Source organism: Cetorhinus maximus, chromosome 7 (assembly GCF_964194155.1).
Source record: "Cetorhinus maximus chromosome 7, sCetMax3.hap1.1, whole genome shotgun sequence".
In the NCBI taxonomy this organism is placed as follows: domain Eukaryota; kingdom Metazoa; phylum Chordata; class Chondrichthyes; order Lamniformes; family Cetorhinidae; genus Cetorhinus; species Cetorhinus maximus.
In genome coordinates, this window is record NC_135885.1 from 60920844 (window position 1) to 60940883 (window position 20040).

The 20040-nt window shown below is 45.3% G+C and overlaps 1 protein-coding gene across 1 annotated transcript in view; it reads right to left on the reverse strand.

The window, feature by feature from the left end:
- Window positions 1–1685: 1685 nt before the first annotated feature.
- gpr45 (G protein-coupled receptor 45) overlaps window positions 1686–20040 on the reverse strand; it is a 56458-nt gene continuing 38103 nt past the window's right edge. The window contains exon 2 of the mRNA XM_078545593.1: window positions 1686–3303. Coding sequence (XP_078401719.1) covers window positions 1975–3084 — 1110 coding nt within the window. The 5' untranslated portion in view covers window positions 3085–3303 and the 3' untranslated portion in view covers window positions 1686–1974. The remainder of the gene's footprint in view (window positions 3304–20040) is intronic.

Below are 20040 nucleotides of genomic sequence, written 5' to 3' on the forward strand. Positions count from 1 at the left end.
CATACAACCTTGTCTTACAATGGTTTCCGATGAACTCTTCCCTTCTCAAAGCCCATCTCCATGGCGATATGAATCACATGTAACCTGTATCCAGGTAGAAATGCTAATTAGCTATTCTCCAGACCCCCAACTTCATTTTATCTTGGAATTAAATAGGCAGTTTAAAATACAAGTGTTTACAAAACTTGGCGTTCCTGACACATCTGTGGGACTTAGAGCTTAACAGCCTATCCACTGTTAGCCAGCTGCCTGGGTCATTGTTTACAAGCATGAATATCTTGCATTTTCTTCTCAATAAAACATCCTGCTTGAGACTCGTTGGCAGAATTCAGAACAGGTCACATGACCCTTCCTCCATTTTTACCCTAAATTACAGAGACCGTCCCAAAAAACAATCTTGTAAACCTCATAAGTTCAAGGTGAGGGCAGGAGGTTTATGGGGGGTGTGAGGAAAAACTTTTTTACCCAGAGGGTGGTGACAGTCTGGAATACACTGCCTGGAGGGTGGTGGAGGCGGGTTGCCTCACATCCTTTAAAAAGTACCTGGATGAGCACTTGACACGTCATAACATTCAAAGCTATGGGCCAAGTGCTGGTAAATGGGATTAGGTAGATAGGTCAGGTGTTTCTCACATGTCGGTGCAGACTCGATGGGCCGAAGGGCCTCTTCTGCACTGTGATTCTGTGATTCATATTTGTAACAGGGTTCTATCAGCGGAGTCCAGGATCAGAAAATGGCTTAGACCACAAGGAAGGATTTATTTTAACAAAAAAAGGACAAATCGCCTTTTATCAGGGACTTGCGCTCTATGGCTCAGGTTGGGAGTGAAATTGATGGGAGAGATTAGTAGTGAGGTGGGGGCAGAAGCTTAGTAACCTTCATTTACCAGGGATAGGTGCACGCTCAAGTATCTGGCAGCAATGGAGTGTTGGGCATTGGAAATTAATTCAATGACCTTGCATCAACAGTTAATTTCCCTCTTACTGATTCTGCAAAGCCCTTTGGAGTCAATGTTGGAGGGCAACTCAAGGTGCCATCTCACTATAACCTCAGTAAAATGGAATTGAACTTTCAGGCCGCACAGTTCTAGTAACATCTGCAGCAGATATTTGGAGTGTTAAGATATACAAGGACTACAGTTTATTTGAGAGAAATTGGAGCTAACATCAACTGGCACTAATAATTGTCAAGATTTTGATATAATTATATTTGCTGTATTTCCCATAGCAATATAATTAAATAATATTGTTAGCTTTCAGGATCGCTGTGCAGGTAAACAGATTGGAACTCAACACTGGGACAAGTAATCTGTGATAGAATGTACTGATTCATGTCTAGTCCACAGGCTCTTTATCTACCCTTGTTTTTAAATATTACAATCATTACTACTGTTGCGGATTGGCTGCTGGTTATAGAAACTGCCCAATTTATTAATTAATTTCGATGGGAATTAAAATAGAGCAGTTTCTGGAATGGGTGGCTGATCTGCAACAATAGTTTTATACCAAGACAGCATGTTTGATGCTATTTAAATTGGAGCAATACATTAGAATATTGTGAAAACACAGTCCATTTCACAAAAGAGGAAGAGGTTATAAATCACAGGTGACAACATTTGGGGCGTTAAGTATGTTATTTCCACTGTTACATACTCTCCTTGTACAATTGCATGGGACAATTTTGAATGAAACATGAAGTCTTATTTATTTCAGTTTTAATGAGGATTTTTAAAAGTGCAAAGAGTGCTTTCAATGCTGCTCCATTATCGTACATAAACCATGGTAATACAAGAATCATTTTCCCATTAACACATCCATTCTAGGCAGTAACAAACAAGTCTGCAATATTAACAAATTATGTTTTGGCAGCAATCAATATCCATAAAAGAAGGCCAGTTTCATATAATGAATGGCACATCACAGCAAAATATTCTAATGGCAGTTTGAAAAGACATTTTGAACAGAAGTTTTAATTTATACAGCTGACTGTTGCTCACTACAAACATAAATTGTGCTGGGTCGGATTCTCCGTCTCGTCCTGCCAGGCAGCTTTGGTAGAATTTTTAATGTTTTTGGCATGAATTCCATACAGGACTCACGAAATTTCTTAATACGCCAGCAGTAGATGATGGGATTGAAAACTGATTTCAGGTAAGTGAGCCACAAAACCCAGATGCTAACAGTATAGAAGGACTGACTGTGATAAAAGTTCTTGCTGAAAACGGAGAGTAGACTATACACTGTGTATGGCAACCAGCAAATGGAAAAGCCAATGAAGAGGATTAAAATAGTTGTGAAGGCTCGGGTTTTAAAACTCATATCAACATTTATTTGATGAGGGCGATGCAAGCCCACTTGGCTCAAGCAAAGGCTGTCTGCATGGTTGTGGATCCGCACAGCATTCCTTCGCACTGTGTTCAGAATGCAGAGGTAAGAGTATAGCATCACACCAAAAGGAACAAAAAAAATAGTCACCAGCAAGAGCACTGCATAAATGCGGTTAGCTTCAGTCTCTGTGTACCCCAGAACGCACTGGGGTGCCCGTGTAGGCACGTCCACCACAGTCCAGCCAATCACTGATGGAAATGAAATACACAAGGAAACAGCCCATGAAATGATAATCATTATTTTGGCACGATGAGGATTCAGTTTGTCTTGCCGCTGCACAATGATTAAATAGCGATCAACACTGATTATCAGAAGTATTGCCACACCTTCCAGGACAAAGAACCAGTAAAGCATAGCAGATATCCGGCAAAAATAACTTCCAAAGATCCACTCAACTGTTATGATGGTGACCGTGGTAAAAGGCATGCATATCAAAGACAGCATGATGTCAGAAAATGCAAGGGTTGCTAAGAGCAGGTTGATTGCTGAGCGCATTGCAGGCTTCTGATACACAATTAAACACACAATTGCATTACCAAGGAAACCAACTGCAATCATTGACATCATAACTATTGCTAGTAATATCCTTACAATGATAGGAAGATTTGTCTTGCCTGAATTCACAGTTGGACTTGTTGCATTCAAAACCTCAGGGACACAGCTCTGTAAAAGAGTGTTATTACACTCCATCGTCATGTGGAATGTGCCACTAATTCACTTCTTCATGAAAAATGAGCTATATTACATTTCACATCTCTGCAGGGATTGTTTGAAGATAGACCAGATTCTTAGCTAATAAAAATCCTTTGCAATTGGATATAGTGCAGTGCAGGGACATCTTGATATGAATTGTCTTCATTACTATTTCCAGCATATTGTTAGCCGCATCACAATTTCCAAAGAGCACTTCATCGCCTAGGAGGAATTAACAAAAGAAAATAATTATTCAAATAGGTTCCCTATCACCAGCTTAAGCTCATAATCTTCCAAATTTTTTGGCCTGAGTTTTCATCCCAACGAAGAGGCAGGTTTGAATATGGGAGTGCTGGCACTTTCTCGCTGCTAGTTGGCATGCCGATCTGCTGGCATGATCCCATGTTCCCACCAAAGGCCTATTTCCATAGAGGGCGCTGTTGGGGGAGCTGGCGACCATATACTGGCCAATGGTGGGAGGCCAATTAAGGGCACTCCACATGCCATCTGAATTTTCCAGACAGGTACAGTCCCCCTCCCATCAGTCCCCGAATGTGGCTGGATCCCAGAGATGGAATGGTAGCATTCTTCCAATGGCAGACCAGAGGCTGCCAGAGCTGCATTCTGCACAGCATGGAACAGCAGGTCTGTGATCGCCACAGTTGTGGCTGCAGGGCATTCTGTGGAGAGGAACCCACTGCTGCCCCTCCCCCACTCCCTCTGCAATGATGGTCTGAGAGCTGTGGTTACAGCACATTTTGTACCATCCATGTCTTCAGAGGGGGCACCTTCATGCTCCCCCACCCACAGTGGCACCTCCCACTTCTCCCAGTGGGGCTGCCAGCCACCCAGACCCTCGGGCATTCCCTTTGGCCCTCCCAGCTGCAGAGCCTTCCCATCATCTTTAATTGGACAGGGCTCCTGGAAGCTGCCTCTTAATTGGCTGCCTCCTGAAACATCGCCTCCAGGATCCCACCATGCCCACTTCCTGATCCAGAATTCAGCCTGGAAATAAAATTCAGCCCTTCCACACCCAAGCTTTCCTCATTTTCCCAACCTCTTACATAACTAGACTGCAATTTCTGGAGCAAATGCTTTGTAAACCTAAACCTGTATCTCTGTTCTCTGCTAATGCATGGGAAGCATAGTTCAGGCCACATAACCTAAAACTGTCGTAAATCGCTCACTGAAGAATTTATGGGATGTTGACCATGTTTTCATATTATCTTCAAAGGCAGCAAATACCATACCACTACGGGCTAACAACACTCATCTAATATAGCTTACAGATCAAAATGTACAGAAGTAGCAAGATTGACGATATACTAGCAGTTCAATTATGAAAGGTCATTAACCTGAAATGTTAATTCGATGTCTCTCTCCAGCGATGCTGCCTGACCTGCTGAGTATTGCCAGCATTTTCTGTTTTCATTTGAAATTTCCAACATCTGCAGTATTTTACTTTGGTAAGAAAGCTTTAGGACAATGACCCAATGACAATGAAGGAAGGGCGATATAAGTTCATGTCAGGATGGTATGTGACTCAGAGAGGATGCGGCTTCCACAATATTGCTATACTTGACCTTTTTGAAGGCAAAGAGATTGCAGAGGAAGGAGGTGCTGTCAGTACTCTTGGCGAGTTGGTGCAGTGTAGCCCATAGATCAAACATAGTGCAGCAACAGGAGTTCCAGTGCTGGAGGAGGTAGTGACAGGAGCGACAATCAAGCAAACTATTCTGTCTTGGATGATCTTGGCCTGTTGTACGAGCTTCAACCATCTTTTGATGCGTATTCCATCACACAAGCTGGCTGAGTCCTAAAGGACATAGCTGCAATACTGGGTCTGGAAAAAAGCTACTTGACCTCGTCCTTACCAATCTACCTATCGTGGATGCATCTGCCCATGACAGTATTTGTAGGAGTGATCACTGCACATCCTCGTGGAGATAAAGTCCTGTCTTCATATTGAAAACATCCAATCATTCATCCTCTAGCATGTTGTTGGCACCACCACCATGCTAATTGGGAAAGATTTCAAACAAATCTAGCAACTCAAACCTGGACATCACTGAAGTGATTTGGGCCATTAACAGGAGCATAATTGTATACAACCACAACTTGTAACCTCATGGCCCAACATATCCCCCACTCTACCATTACCATCAAGCAAGGGGATCAACCCTGGTTCAATGAAGAGTGCACAAGGGCATGCCCAGGAGCTCTATCATGTAACAGCTGAAGGCACTGGATACTGCAAAGGCTATGGGGCCTGACAATATTCCAACACTAGTACTGAAGGTTCGTGCTCCAGAACTAGCTGCGCTCCTGGCCAAGCTGTTCCAGTACAGTTACAACACTGGCAGCTACCTGACAATGTGGAAACTTGCTCAGGTATGTCCTGTCCACAAAAAGCAGGACAAATCCAACCCGGCCAGTTACTGCCCCATCAGTCTACTCTTGGTCATCCGCAAAATAGTGGAAGGTGTCATTGACAGTGCTATCAATAATAAGCAATAACCTGCTCACTGCCACTCAGTTTGGGATCCGCCAGTTGCACTCAGCTCTTGAGTTCATTACAACCTTGGTCCAAACATGGACAAAAGAGCTGAACTCAAGGGGTGAGGTGATGGTGACTGCACTTGGCATCAAGGCAGCATTTGACCGAGTGTGGCATCAAGGAGCCCTAATAAAAATTGAGTCAATGGGAATCAGGGGGAAAACTCTCCACTGGTTGGAGTCATACCTAGCACAAAGGAAGATGATTGTGGTTGTTGGAGGTCAATCACCTCAGCCCCAGTACATCACTGCAGGAGTTCTTCAGGGTAGTGTCCTTGGTCCAACCATCTTCAGCTGCTTCATCAATGGCCTTCCTTCCATTATTAGGTCAGAAGTGCAGACGTTCATTGATGATTGCACAATGTTCAACACTACTTGTGACTCCTCAGATACTAAAGCAGATTGTGCCCATCTGAGCAAGATCTGGACAACATTCATGCTTAGGCTGATAAGTGACAAGTAACATTTGCACCACACAAGTGCCAGGCAATTAACATCTCCAACAGGAGAGAATCCAACCATTTTCTCTTGACATCCAATGGCATTGCCATCACTGAATCCTCCACTGTCAACATCCTGGGGGTTACCATTGACCAGAAACTGAATTAGAGCAGCCATATAAATACTGAAGCAGGTCAGAGGCTGGGAATTCTGCAGAGAGTAACTCACGTCCTTACTCCCCGAAGCCTGTCCACCACCTACAAGGCACAAGTCAGGAGTGTGATGGAATACTCTCCACTTGCCTGGATGAGTGCAGCTCCAACAACACTCAAGAATCTCATCACCATCCAGGACAAAGCAGCCCACTTGAGTGGCACCTCAAACACCACCTTCAACATCAGCTCCCTCCACCACCAACACACAGTAGCAGCAGTGTGTGCCGTCTATAAAATGCACTGCAGCAACCTACCAAGACTCCTTCAGCAGCACCTTCCAAACCCACAACTTCTACCACCAAGAAGGACAGGAACAATAGATACATGGGAACATCACTACCTGCAAGTTCCCCTCCAAGCCACACGCCATCCTGACTTGGAACTGTATCGCTGTTCCTTTAATGTCGCTGGGTCAAAATTTTGGAACTCCCTTCCTAACAGCACTGTATGTGTGCCTACACCACATGAACTTCAACGGTTCAAGAAGGTGGCTCACCATCACCTTCTCAAAGGCAATAGGGATGGGCAATAAATGCTGGCCTAGTCAGCGATACCCACATCCAATGAAAGAATTTAAAAAAAAACACTCCTGACTTAAGCCTTCTGGATACTGAATAGGCTTTGAAGGTCAGAAAATGAGCCACTTGTCACAATCTACTTAACATCCGCCGTGCTCTTGAAGAAGAGGAGTTATACTTCTACTGTAGAATTAGTCTCTTTTGAAGATTGTCTTTGGTAAACCGCATGTGAACTGATCCCCATCGCAGCAAACAATAAATGGCTTTTGAATCATGTCTCAGTGGTTTAAACACCATTCCAGCTCAACTAGGTTACAACACAATAATGAAGTAATTTATATTTTATACAACTGTAAGCACAAGAATTCCCATAAAATGATCTTATAATGGGGTTGTGCTTTGGATAGCTCTACAGTGATATGCAACATCGAAATAATGTTTGAAAAATATCTGATGCATATTTACGGTCTACAGATCAATTTGTCACACACGAGAAGAAATTTCACACTGACATCTGAGAGATGAAACTGTTGGTGCATTTCTTAATTTGGATTTATCCTAACTATATAAATTACAGAATTTTCTACTTCAATCATAGGAGATGATATTCCTTGATCATTCCAGTGGGCCTCTCTGTAATCTCTCAACACCTCTCTTGCTGTTTAAGATATAATACAATAAAAACTATAGTCATTATTAATCTCTCCCCTTCTTAAACAGTCCCTCGGGATTGAGGATGACTTGCTTCCAGCCCATTTCGATGGGTTCTGAGATGGCTGATAAATCCAATGTGCTTCTGCATACTCTACCACATGTGGGGCAAGTGGTGCTTGAAGGGTGGGTAGGTGGGTTGTTTGGATGCTTGTGTGCTCCCGCTGATGCCTTGACTTTACCTCTGCACATTCCCAATGAAGTCTCTCAATATGTTCGGTACCTTTCCAAATGAGCCTTCCCCATTTTGGTTGGTCACAAGTCAGGGTCTGCCATGAGTAAGCGGGTATGTTTGACCACTTCCATGATGCTTTAGGGACATCCCTAAAGTGTTTACATTCTCCTCCTGGGCATCTTCTGCCACAACCGATTTTAGAATGGAGCAATTACTTCAGGAATCTGGTATCAGGCATACAAATGACATGTTCCATCCAGCGTAGCTGTTTTTGAGTGATAAGCGCCTCAATACTGGGCAAGTTGGCTTGGGAGAGGCGACTGCTGTTGGATTGCTGTTCTTGCCACCAGATCTGGAAGATCTTGCGAAGGCCCTGCTGGTAGTACTTCTCCAGTGCTTTAAGGTGCATGTTGTAAATTGTCCAAGTCTCCGAAGCATACAGAAGCACGAGGATCACAGCTCACCCGTAAACCATGACCTTAGTCTTGTGTTTGATATCCTGGGATCTCAAATATTCTTTTCCTCAGTACTGTGAATAAAATAGTTATTGCACTCATCTATATCACGCAAATAACCATGCACCTTAAAGCAATTACTAAGATGCAAAGTGCTTTGTATGGTTCTGAGAGTTGATAAGATGTTAAATGATGCAAATAATTCTTTTTATCAGGTTTAATTTTACATGGTTACCAAATGTTTATCAATGGGACCGATGGTGATATCTTAGGGTTCTGCTAATGGCCTCAGCGTCTTTTATGTCTTGGGTAAATTAGTTCGTTGGTCAACCGAACTGTAACTGCACGCCTTCCCATGTTCTTACCAATTGCTGCTTACAATCAATAATGTGGAGAGACTGATGCAAGAATAAACAGTGATGGTTTATTGAGGCAGATGGTTCATAGGGCAGAGCACCAGGCCATACATGCTCACTCAGAAACCCCCAGAACTAGACTTATAGGGCAGAATTTTGCCCTTGTTGGGCATGCGGGCCCCACCAGCTCAGCGACGGGCGGACAGCCGACCCCTGCCACCGAAACGGGGCCTGCCGCCATTTTGAGTGGGCGGGCCAATTAAGGCCCGCCCAGAGGCCTTCCGGTGCGGGGGGAGGGAATCCCCAGCTGTCAAAGTGCGCGAAAGAGTGCAATGCTCCCTAAGACAAAGTGCTGTCTCAGGGAGATTACTGACAGTCCAAAAAACTTTACAAATAGAACAATTTAAAAATTATTAACATGTCCTCCTCATGTGACAATGTCATACAAGATGGGACATGTTAATAAATATCACATAAAATGTATTAAAGTTTTTAAAAACGGACATGAAACCTCATCTCGCCAGTGGATGAGGTTTCATGCATTATTAGAAGCCCGCTGGGGCTTCTGGCCTGCCCGCCAGCCTTAAGGTTGGACGGGCAGGTCTTTAATTATCATAATTACTCTGTCAATGGCCTCAATTGGCCATTGACAGGTCGGCGGGCGGACAGCTAATTTCGCTGTCCGCCCGCTTTCCTAAAAATTTAAAGGGACCGGGATGATGTCGGGGGTTCCTCCCGACGTCGTCCTGTGTCATTTTCCCATCAGCGAGCAGGCCCCGCACCCAAATCGCTGACGGGAAAATTCAGGCCATAGTTCCCAGTTGCCCGTGCTATACAGTGATTTGTCAGTGCTATCAAATGACCAGTACACTTGCATTTTCTTAAAGTGACAGGGTACCTCACTTTACCATAACATCCTAGACTAGAAATGGTTAAAGTAGCTGGAAACTGTACGTCTCAAGATATTATATTAGGGTGATAACTGACAGTAAACGTTCCATGACTGAACAATCTGCTGGAACTCCATTAGAGTCATGCATAAAGAATGGTCACTCGGACAGGAGAATGACATATCTACCTTCTCTCCATCCTCATGGACTCTGTGGCTTTTACAAGGTGCATGGGGAGGTAGTTTTAGAGCACTTCAGATCCTGGAACATGCAGGAACCCTCTGCTCTTATTAACTGCTCCATATTAACTGGCAGGAAAAATGTTCCTTTAAACAGAAACTATACCTGCTGTAGCACACTTGCATAATACAGATTTTGCACTTTTATCTTTGCTTTTGCTAAAATGTAGATTTAATAAGTTTGTAAAACTGGCTGATATTGGTAAAATGAGTAAAGATTGTTAAGGACAGAAACATTTGTTACTTTTCAAGCTTTGTTCTAAATTCTAGTCTTTTATTCACAGCAAAAGGGCATCTTTCATAAGTAGATTAAGCTTCCTAATAACCAACACATGCACCCATAAATCCATCAGACTTCTCCGGAGCACAGGAGGTACCCATCACAATCTCCTAAATCCACAATCTCCTAAATCCTTAACTCTGTGGATTGGTCATTTGTATCATCCAGAAACAACAGTTGGAAGTTTATTTCATCCAAGATTCCTGATCCTTATCAAGCCGTGTAAGGAATACATTCTGAAAAGGATATTTTAATCCTTAGTTCATTGCTAGCGTCCTTATAAATTAGTTTGAGCCTGGTTGCAATAGTCTAATGTGGTGTTTGCTCTCTTTCCAGAGTTAAGGTTCTTAGACAGAAGTTGTGATATTGTGAGGAAGCTTTCAGCACGTAGCCCAGATAAAAGGCCCTCTGGAACACAGCTATCAATCACCTATGGTCAAGCACACAATGGAGCTTATTTCGCATGCTGGGAGGGAGATAAACTGCCTGATGGGACAATCAAGAATGTGAACCACCAGGAGGTTATCAATGTCCTAGCCACCTTCCTCAAGAGGTTTGACAAATTAAAGGTACCTAACTGTGTTGATGCACTGAAGTTGGGCAAACACAAAGAGCATTCACCTTAAGATGAGAACTGACTCCATAACCAAGCTGCCTTTACAGTCCTTCACTTAAACCTGTGGGCTGGTGCTAGAGTTGGTGCCATAACTAGAGATTTGGTGTGATGCTCAGCCACGACTCCATTACCTCAATAACCAAAACATGCCCATCATACCTAGTAGGAATGTTTGGGGGATTGGAGATGGTTCTATATCACAGAAGACATTCATCACCCATTTTTGGACTTGGCAGGAGTTTTCCATCAGTCGAAAAATCACTTACAATAACTTCTAGTTCACAGTCTTAGATACATAGCTAGTGTGATCCAGCAGATGTGGGAAAAACAAACAATGGAGACTCCAAAAAAGATGTTGATAGGTTGAGAGACCTTAATACCTTACATGGACAGAGGGCAGAATCGTCCATGCCCGCTGGTGTCGGGTGTGCTTGGCGGCGTGAGCAGACAATATGGCGAGAAGGCCAAAAATTGGTTTCACAATTTGTGAAACCAGTTTGCAATCGCTCGCTCAGCCCATCGATGGCGGGCTGCGTTTCCTGCCAACAGACGTTAGGAACCTCATTGTAGTACATTTGTATATCATTATAAAGCCAGCCCGCAGGAATCCTCCCCCGACACTGGATTGTCCGTCCATGTTGGCATGATTGCACACCGGTGCAGAAAACATCTTGCCAACTGTGATGTGCAGAGGTCGTGACTTACTGCCAGGGCCTTGCACACATTGTGGTCATCCGTGGAGCAGAAGATGCTGGAGCCTGACAGTATCGACACACTGGAGGAACGTCCATGGCATGCTGGGTGGATTCTCATGGACGCGGTGGTACTGCAAAGCAGCTCACGGAAGTTGGAAAGTCACCATTGAGGGTCTGCTCATAACAAATGATGGTCGAGGGGGTGGAGAGGAAGTTCCACCTGTGCTTGGGAGATGAAGATGTGCTGGTGGGTGGGGGAGGAAGGTGTCAGGATGGGGTGAGGTTGGGAGGGGGGAAACGAAGGTGTCAGGATAGGATGAGGTTGGGAAGAGGCAATGAAGGTGTCAGGATGGGGTGAAGCTGGGGGAGGTAATATGGGGGAGGAGGGGGTAATAGGGAAGTATACAGCAACTTGGGAGGTAAGTGTAAGAAGGGGTGGAAGGTGTAAGGGAAGGTATTTGGAGGGGGGAAGGAGTGCGGAGAGGGAAGGGAGTGCGGAGAGGGAAGGGTGTCCGGGGGAGGAAGGAGGGTGGAGGAAAGAGTCGGAATGGGGGGAGGACTAAGGGCAGCGGAAGAAATAAGGGTGTCAGAAGGAGTGTAAGAAGCAGGTTTGAAGTCCTGGAGGGAGGTGTGAGGATCAAGTGGGGATGAGGGTTGGGGGGAGGAGGGGGTTCCAAGGGACGAAGAGGTTCCAAATGGGGGAGGGGTCTTTGGGGGGGGGGGGGGGGGGGGGTGGATGTCCAGGTGAACATGCAAGGGAGGGCTCTGATGTGTCCATGACTGCCTCCTGGGGAGGGCAATAAGGGTGGGTGTGGAACGAAGGAATGGTGAGAATGACTGAAGGCAGAATGAGGCATAGGGTGGGAGGGGTAGGGTTTGACGGTAGCGATAGAAGGGATGGTGGGGACTCGGAGGCAGACATGGACCCTGGGGGTCAGAAGAAGGAGGTTTGGGAGGTTAATGTAGATGGGGGTGGGATTTTTGGGAAGGAAGGGAATGTGCACGTTCACCCGGACCTCCCCGAAGGAAAAGGGTTGTGGCCGGTAGGTGACAGTGGGGAGGTGGAAGGTGATGCCAGGAGGGGCAACAGTGAAAGGAAATGGGGGACTGGGGTAGGCGGAAGGATGGGGGAGCTGACGAAAAAGTGAATCAAGGCCATGCTAAGTCCAAAGTGAAATGACAGTCGTGGTGGGCGAGATCAAGTGCTGCAAGGGGGTGTGATCATTGGGTAGTGAGCCCATGACTGCCTACTGGGGAATGAACTGAGGGTGGGTGCGGAATGGAATGGTGAGAATGACTGAGGGAAGACTGAGGCGGTCAGGTGAGGATTCGACAATAGTGATAGAATGGACGGCGAGGATGGTTGTCGGGGACCCAGAGGCAGACACATACCCTGGAAGTGGAAGGAGGAGGTCAGGGAGGTTAATATGGATGGGATGGGATTTTGGGGGAGGAGGGGAATGCACACGTTCACCTGGACATCGCTGAAGGAAAAGGCTTGTGGCTGGTAGGTCACAGAAGGGAGGTGGAAGGTGATGCCAGGAGGGGTCAACTCTGTTGGAGGAAAGGAAATGGGTGAATGGGGGAGGGAAAAAGGGGGAAGTGAATGAAAATCTGAATCATGACCATGCTGTCTAAATCAAAAATGAAACAAGAGTCCTGGTGGACAAGATCAGACCCAGACCTCCCTGTCGCTTGCCATTTCAACACACCATCCTGCTGTCATGCCCACATCTCCGTCCTTGGCCTGCTGTAATGCTCCAGTGAAGCTCAATGCAAACTGGAGGAACAGCACCTCATCTTCTGCCTATGCACTCTACAGCCTTCTGGACTTAACATTGAGTTCAACAATTTCAGATCATGAACTCTCTCCTCTATCCCCACCCCCTTTCCGATCCCCCTTTTTCCAATAATTTAAATAATTTTTTTTTACAACTATTTTTTTCTCTTCCCTCCTATTTTTAAATTTATTTCGATCTATTGTTTCAACTCTACCTTTTAGCCTATTTCGATCCTTTCCCCCTACCCCACCCGCACTAGGGCCATCTGCCACTAGCTTGCTTCCCTTAATGTCACCATTAGCACATTCCTTAGCTAATATCACCATCGTCAACACCCCTTTGTCCTTTTATCTATGACATCTTTGGCTGTCTCTTCTTGGCCTCCCCCTATCACTGGCCCCCTATCAAACTCTCCTGTCCCACCCCCTTCTACCAGCTTATATTTCATCTCATTTCTATATGTCTTAGTTCTGATGAAGGGTCATATGGACTCGAAATGTCAACTGTATCCCTCTCCGCAGATGCTGTCAGACCTGTTGAGTTTTTCCAGGTATTTTTGTTTTTATGCTGCATGGTAATGTGATCAGTGGATGGGTAGAGAATCAGGAATGCTCAGATGGACAATTAAAAGCAAAGCCCAGCAGGCAGAATTGAAAATGCTTAAGACATTAAGGTGAGTGTGATACGTGAAGGATCCACGTGCGTGGGAGAGTGCTTGCATGAGGCTCTGAAAGGCCCTGTCACACACACACACACTTCTCCCTCCAGAATCACTCGTTGGCCAGCTGCTCCCTCTGCGGTGACAGAGGACGAGGTTGAGGGGCACTCAGAGGGAGAGGGCAGCCTCTGAAGTTACTGAATAGATGACCCAGAGGTGTCCAGCTGCTGCTCCTCCCGTCAGGTGCCCAGGGCCCCAGCCTGACTCCTTTAGGGGAAGGAGCACTTGGGGAGACAGGACACCAGGGTACCCCATTTCCCTCTTGCGTTGCCACTGCAGGAACCTACCCATGGTTCCTGCAATGGAGTGCAGGTCTACACACATCTCCACGTTCTGCTGGACCAGGGTCTCCATGGCATCTGCCATCCTCCCCATGGAAACCTCCATTTGAGGACATGTGGGCACCACTTCATTAGAGAGCAGGCATACGCGCTCCTCCGACTCGCATGCCACTCTGTTGAGGGCTTCCAACAGCTCTGCCTGATGTTCTCACACCTTCTATTGACTCTCCAGGATGAGTTGGAAGGCTGAATCCAGAGGCTCAGGCCTCACAGATGCCTCTTCCTCAGCAGTCCTCCAAGTGCCGGAAGCTCGGCTGAACCTGCCTCCTCCTGCTGTGGACACATGTCCGTGCAGTGACCACCAGATTGCATACCCGATCCTGCTCTAGATCTAGGTCCCACCGAGGTGCATGTCTCTGCGCTGGTGGAGGGTGTAGGTAAGCACTGTGACAGGTCTTCCAGGCTGCTTATTTCCAGCGCTTCAATGGAGGAGGTGTCCTCTTAGCTGGGGGTGAGGACCTGGATGGAGCTGAGGGACTGGCTGGCTAAGGGTGTCAGTCGCTTGGCAGAGCTCCCTGTGAACCAGAGATGATTAGTGCATGTCAGCAGAATCAAAAGCAGGAGAGAGGCAATCACATTTGCATTGAGAGAGGGATGATGTGGTGCAGGATCCTCACAAGGGTGTTCGCTGCCGGCCATGGTCCATGTCCTTACCAGTCAGTACGATGGCACACTCCTCAAAATGAGTGAGGGGCCTAATGTGGCCACTCCACCCACAGTCTGCTGTTGTGAGCAGGCTTCTCCTGCATGAAAACAGATGGAGAGAGTGTGAGCAGGACACATGGCACCGCGTGGAATGTCTGTGTGGTGAGCGGAGCCATGGACAGGATGAGGACACGAGCTCGAGGGGATATGAGCCTGATGGAGATGTGAGTATGTGTGTGAGAGCAGTGTTGTCCCTTGAGATGTGAGATCCCTGTGGATGTGTGATGGGTTTGTGAGTGCGTGAGTTGAGAGTGATGAGAAGAGTGAGTTACCCTGACGGAACAGATGAGACCATTCATCCTGCAGCAGCACTGGGATGGCTGTCCTCTTTTGCAGGCTCGTCATGATGTCCTCTTTTGCAGGGCATTGACGCTGACCACGGCTGCCATTGCCTCCCATGCTGGACTGGTGATGCATCTGCCCATCCTGCGGCCAGAGTGGGGGTAGAGGACATCATGACGAGCCTCCACTGCTCCCAAAAGGCGCTCGAGGGACGCATCATTGAACCTGGGAGCTGCAGTCTTTTTGGCTTTCAGGGCCATCCTGTCTTCTGTGTGGCAGCCCTGGGCTGGGAGCACTGAGAGATGTGCTGCACTTTAAATATGGCGTGCTGAAGTGGCGTGGCGGGCGAATGAAAGCCTGCCTGCCATGGAAATGACGTGTTTCCCGGGAATGCATAATTAATGCGGCGGGTTTAGGACGATATGACATGAAAAGCCGCCGTTGCAGCCGGCAGGTGAAATGTCGTTTTACCCGCCCTCCACCGCACTTAGTGCGAACCTGCGACAATTCTGCCCAGAGTGTAAACTATTTGAGTTGCTGTGTAGAACTACGAAAAGACTCGGGGGAAAAACAAACTGCACTGTCCCCTTTTGATGAAGTATGCACTGCTTGGTTTTCCTGTTTCCTACTGCTTGGATGTAAGCAGTCACCAATAGAAGAGTTTAGAAATAAACAGGTATGGAAGAGAATGATGAATGTGCATCATAAACTCTATCAGAGTTACAGCAGTAATGGACTTTCCTTCCCTGCAGTGTGGTGTGTTTGATGTTTGTAGATGAAAGCAGTATTTTATCTTCTGAGCACTACAATATACAAAGAAAGCCTAGGGTGTTGTCATAGTTTCAAGCAATTTCATTTTCAATAGAGTTGTACTAGAATAGGCTCTGCATGCAGTCTGTGTGCCTTAATAGTTACAAACTTGATAAAATGCAGTCTCACAGTGTTTGATGACAAAGGTCCTGGACAGCAGGAGAAGCAAAAAGGATACTGGCCAAGTGCCAATCAGGGAAGTGCCCAGGCAGCACTAACATTGAAGTTGGAGGTTGAAGACACACCAGCCAGTTTGTGAATAGAGGGGAAGGAGAAGCATCGAGAGGATTTGGATGGTACCTGAAACATATGGGAAAATGAGAGATTAAAAAGAGTTATGACTCATTGAGGGATTGATCAAGAGAAGGACTGGGAAAGTTTGCAACAAGAAAGAAAAAGGAAAGATCAGGCAAAATTTTGGTGCAGTGGGGCTTGGGGACGAATATAAGGGATACAAGAAGGAGATCAGATAAAGTTGTGAAAAATTGAGAGTAAAGTTTTGCATCCATGTTGGGGGGGGTGTCAGGAGAGAGGGGACATTAATTAGGCATGGCATGGCATGTACCCTTTCTCCTCCAACAACAAGTGTGAGGAGCTCATGGACTTCTTTGTCACTCAGATTGAGACCATCCATTCAACTATCTCTTCCACTTCCCTCCCTTTCCCCTAACTCACTGCGGTATCTTTCTTCTAAGGTTACCCCTGTCCTAGCCCGGAACTTGCATCTTTCTCTACTTTCTCTCCAATCTCCCCTCATGCCCCCTCCAAGCTCATCTTATCCATGAGACCTCCTATTCCCTCGACTCTATTCCCATGAAACTGGGAGCTTTCTTTCTGGCCACCATATTAGCTGACATTGTTAATGGTTCTCTCTCCTGGGGCACTGTCTCCCTCCCCTTAAACTCTGCTATCATCATCCCTGCTCAAAAACAATCTCTGCCCTTGCAAATGACTGCCTCACATCCAACTTTCCTTTCCTCTCCAAAGTCCTTGAAAGTGCTGTCACGTCACCAGTCCATGCCCACCTTTACCAGAACTCCATGTTTGAATCCCTCTAATCAAGTTTCCAACTCTTCTGAAAAGGCTCTTACGAAAGTCACAAATTACATCTTATGTGACCATCACCTAATCATCCTTCTCGGCCTCTCTGCAACATTTGACACAATTGACTACACGATCCTCCTCCAATGCCGTTCTTCTATTTTCCAGCTGAGTGGAACTCGCCTGGTTCCAATTTAATCTGTCCAGTTGTAGCCAGAGAAACACCTTCAATAGCTTCTTTTCTCTCTCCTACACCAGTACCTCTGGTGTCCCCTGAGAATCTATCCTTGGTCCCCTCCCATTTATATGCTGACTCTAAGTGGCATCATTCAAAGACACACTGACATGTTCCACTTGTACATTGACAACAGCCAGCTTTATCTCACAGCACTTCTCTCAATACCTCCACTGTCTCTAAGTTGTCAGACTGCTTATTCAACATCTAGTACTGAATGAGCAGCAATTCCCTCCAGTCAAATATTTGGAAGACTGCAGCCACTGTCTTTGGTCCCTGCAACAAACTCTGTTCCCTAGCCATCAACTCCATCCAACTATCTGAAGCTGAAGCAGACTGTTTGCTACCTTGGCGTATATTTCAACTCAAGATGAACTTCTGACCACTTCTCTGCACCATCACTAAGACCACCTACCTCTCTAACATTGCCCGACTCCACCCTGCCTCAAGTCATCTGCTGTTGAAACCCTCATCCATGCTTTTGTTACCTCTAGGCTTGACCATTCCCACACTCCTGGCCAGCCTTCCATCTTCCCCCTCCATAAACTTAAGATAATCTAAACCTTTGCTGCTTGTATCTAACTTGCACCAACTCCCCATCAGCCCTGTGCTCACTGACCTACATTGGCTCCTGGTTAAGCAACACTTCAATTTTAAAATTCTCATCCTTGTTTTCAGATTCCTCCATGGCCTCGTCCCTCACTAATTCTGCAACCCCCTCAGCCCTACACCCCTCTGAGATATACTTTCCTCCATTCTGGCATCTTAAACGTCCCTAGTTTTAATTGCTCCACCATTGGCAGCCATGCCTTCAGTTGCTAAGACCTTAAGCTCTGGAATTCCTTCCCCAATCATCTCCACTTCTCTTTCCTCCTTTAATATGCTCCTCAAAACCTACCTCTTCAAACAAGCTTTTGGTCATCTGCCCTGATATTTCCTAAATGTGGCTCCGTGTCAAATTTTCTTTGATAATGTTCCTGCAGAGCACTGTGGGATGTTTTACTATGTTAAAGGCGCTACATAAATGCAAGTTGGCGTTGTTGGGGGGAGAGATGAGAAAAAAAAGGTGGAAAAAGAATTTCTGTTGCAAGTTTGCAATCAGTATGATTGTGGGGAAGAATAGAGAGCTGCACCTGAGAGGTGATGAGGGCATTGAAGGGAATCAGCAGGCCAAGAGGTCACAAAACAAAGTGAGCCTAATTTAATGAAAAGCCACATTTGTAAAACAAAAATAAGAACCTGATCAAAACCTGATCAGCGAAGACTTGTAAGTATGGTTGAGCTTGCCCCTTAAGAATACAATGTCATGTGAGTGCAGAATTCTGATTTCCTTTCTGCAGAAGCACAATAACATTTTGTATTTCATAATGGACTAGCTGGTAAAAGAATCAGAGCTAAAGATGTCCTTCTATGAGGTGGGATAAGGTGGAATGATCAGTGTACATTTTTGACAGCTGGAAGGCATTTAAAAATGCTTGATCTTTTTGATACTCCCCTTTAATGCACTCTGTTAGAGGAGGTCATCAGATACATCAGGTACCAGGCTTGAAGACTACCATTTGCACATTGGAGATGACAACAGAGACGATTGTTGGAACCCTGACAATGTAAAAATGGAGAGAAACTATCTGCCATTTTGACCCAGCATAGATCACTTGTATGGTACCACAACTCACACTGTGGTCATCAAACAATGCATATTCAATTGGAATGGGCTGTACCTACCTGTCTCAATTTAGCACCAGGAATATATAGCTCACTGGTTTGTCCAGGACGCCAAGCAATGGAGTGGTCCAGTGCATTGTGCCCATTTTTCGAGCGTAAAACAGGTGCAACACATACCAATTTAACAGTGGGACAGCCTGCACCTAATCTGCATAGGTAGTGGCCCCACTGCCAAATTTGTGGGGCCCATTCTAGCCATCCCTGCGGATGCCTTAAACAGGACTTAGATCCCCTGAATACATAAATTCAGGCCTAACATCCATTAAAGGACCCCTTTCTGATATTTAGTGAATGATGAGCAAAGTTTTACTCCCGTGTTTTAAGGGGACTGTACCCACTCCCACTTCATTAATTTTAGTGAATACAATCAAACTTATGGAAAATTATCAATTGGATCACTGTTGATTTTAACTTGAATTTAGTTACTTTCCATATGTGAGACAAATGTTGGCAACTTAAACAGGCAGCTTTTGTAAAAGCACCAAATTATATTCCAATGAATCTTTCTACTATATGGCACATTCAAGTCTGATTATAAAATGAATGAATTTGTATTTATGAATGTAATTCATTTAAGAAAAGTTATTCAACTAAACAGGGTTTTTCGATACATGGTTAGGTGAATTAGATCAGACAAAAAATATATATTTTAATTTTAGTTCAGCCTATAGCACAGGAATGAAAAGGTCATTTTTAGCATCTGGTTAACAGCTTCAACAGTCACCCATATTGTTTGGGGTAAAGAAAAAAATCACAGTTCTTCAACCTGCAGATATTAACATTAATAGTTTCACAACATTCATTCTCAAACTCAATAGAGTTAATGAGAAAAAATGACAAAACAAAAACAGAAATACCTGGAAAAACTCAGCAGGTCTGGCAGCATCGGCGGAGAAGAACAAATGTTCTGTTGAAGGGTCACGAGGACTCGAAACGTCAACTTTGTTCTTCTCCGCCGATGCTGCCACACCTGCTGAGTTTTTCCAGGTATTTCTGTTTTTGTTTTGGATTTCCTGCATCTGCAGTTTTTTGTTTTTATCTCTGAGAAAAAATGACATTTTGCTGCAGTGACACAGATGATTCAATTTTCTTTAAGTTGTTTCATCTGCAGCAACTAAGAGCAGAAGAAATTAGTTTTTTTACAGATCCAACCTTGAAATCTTAACTCCTACAC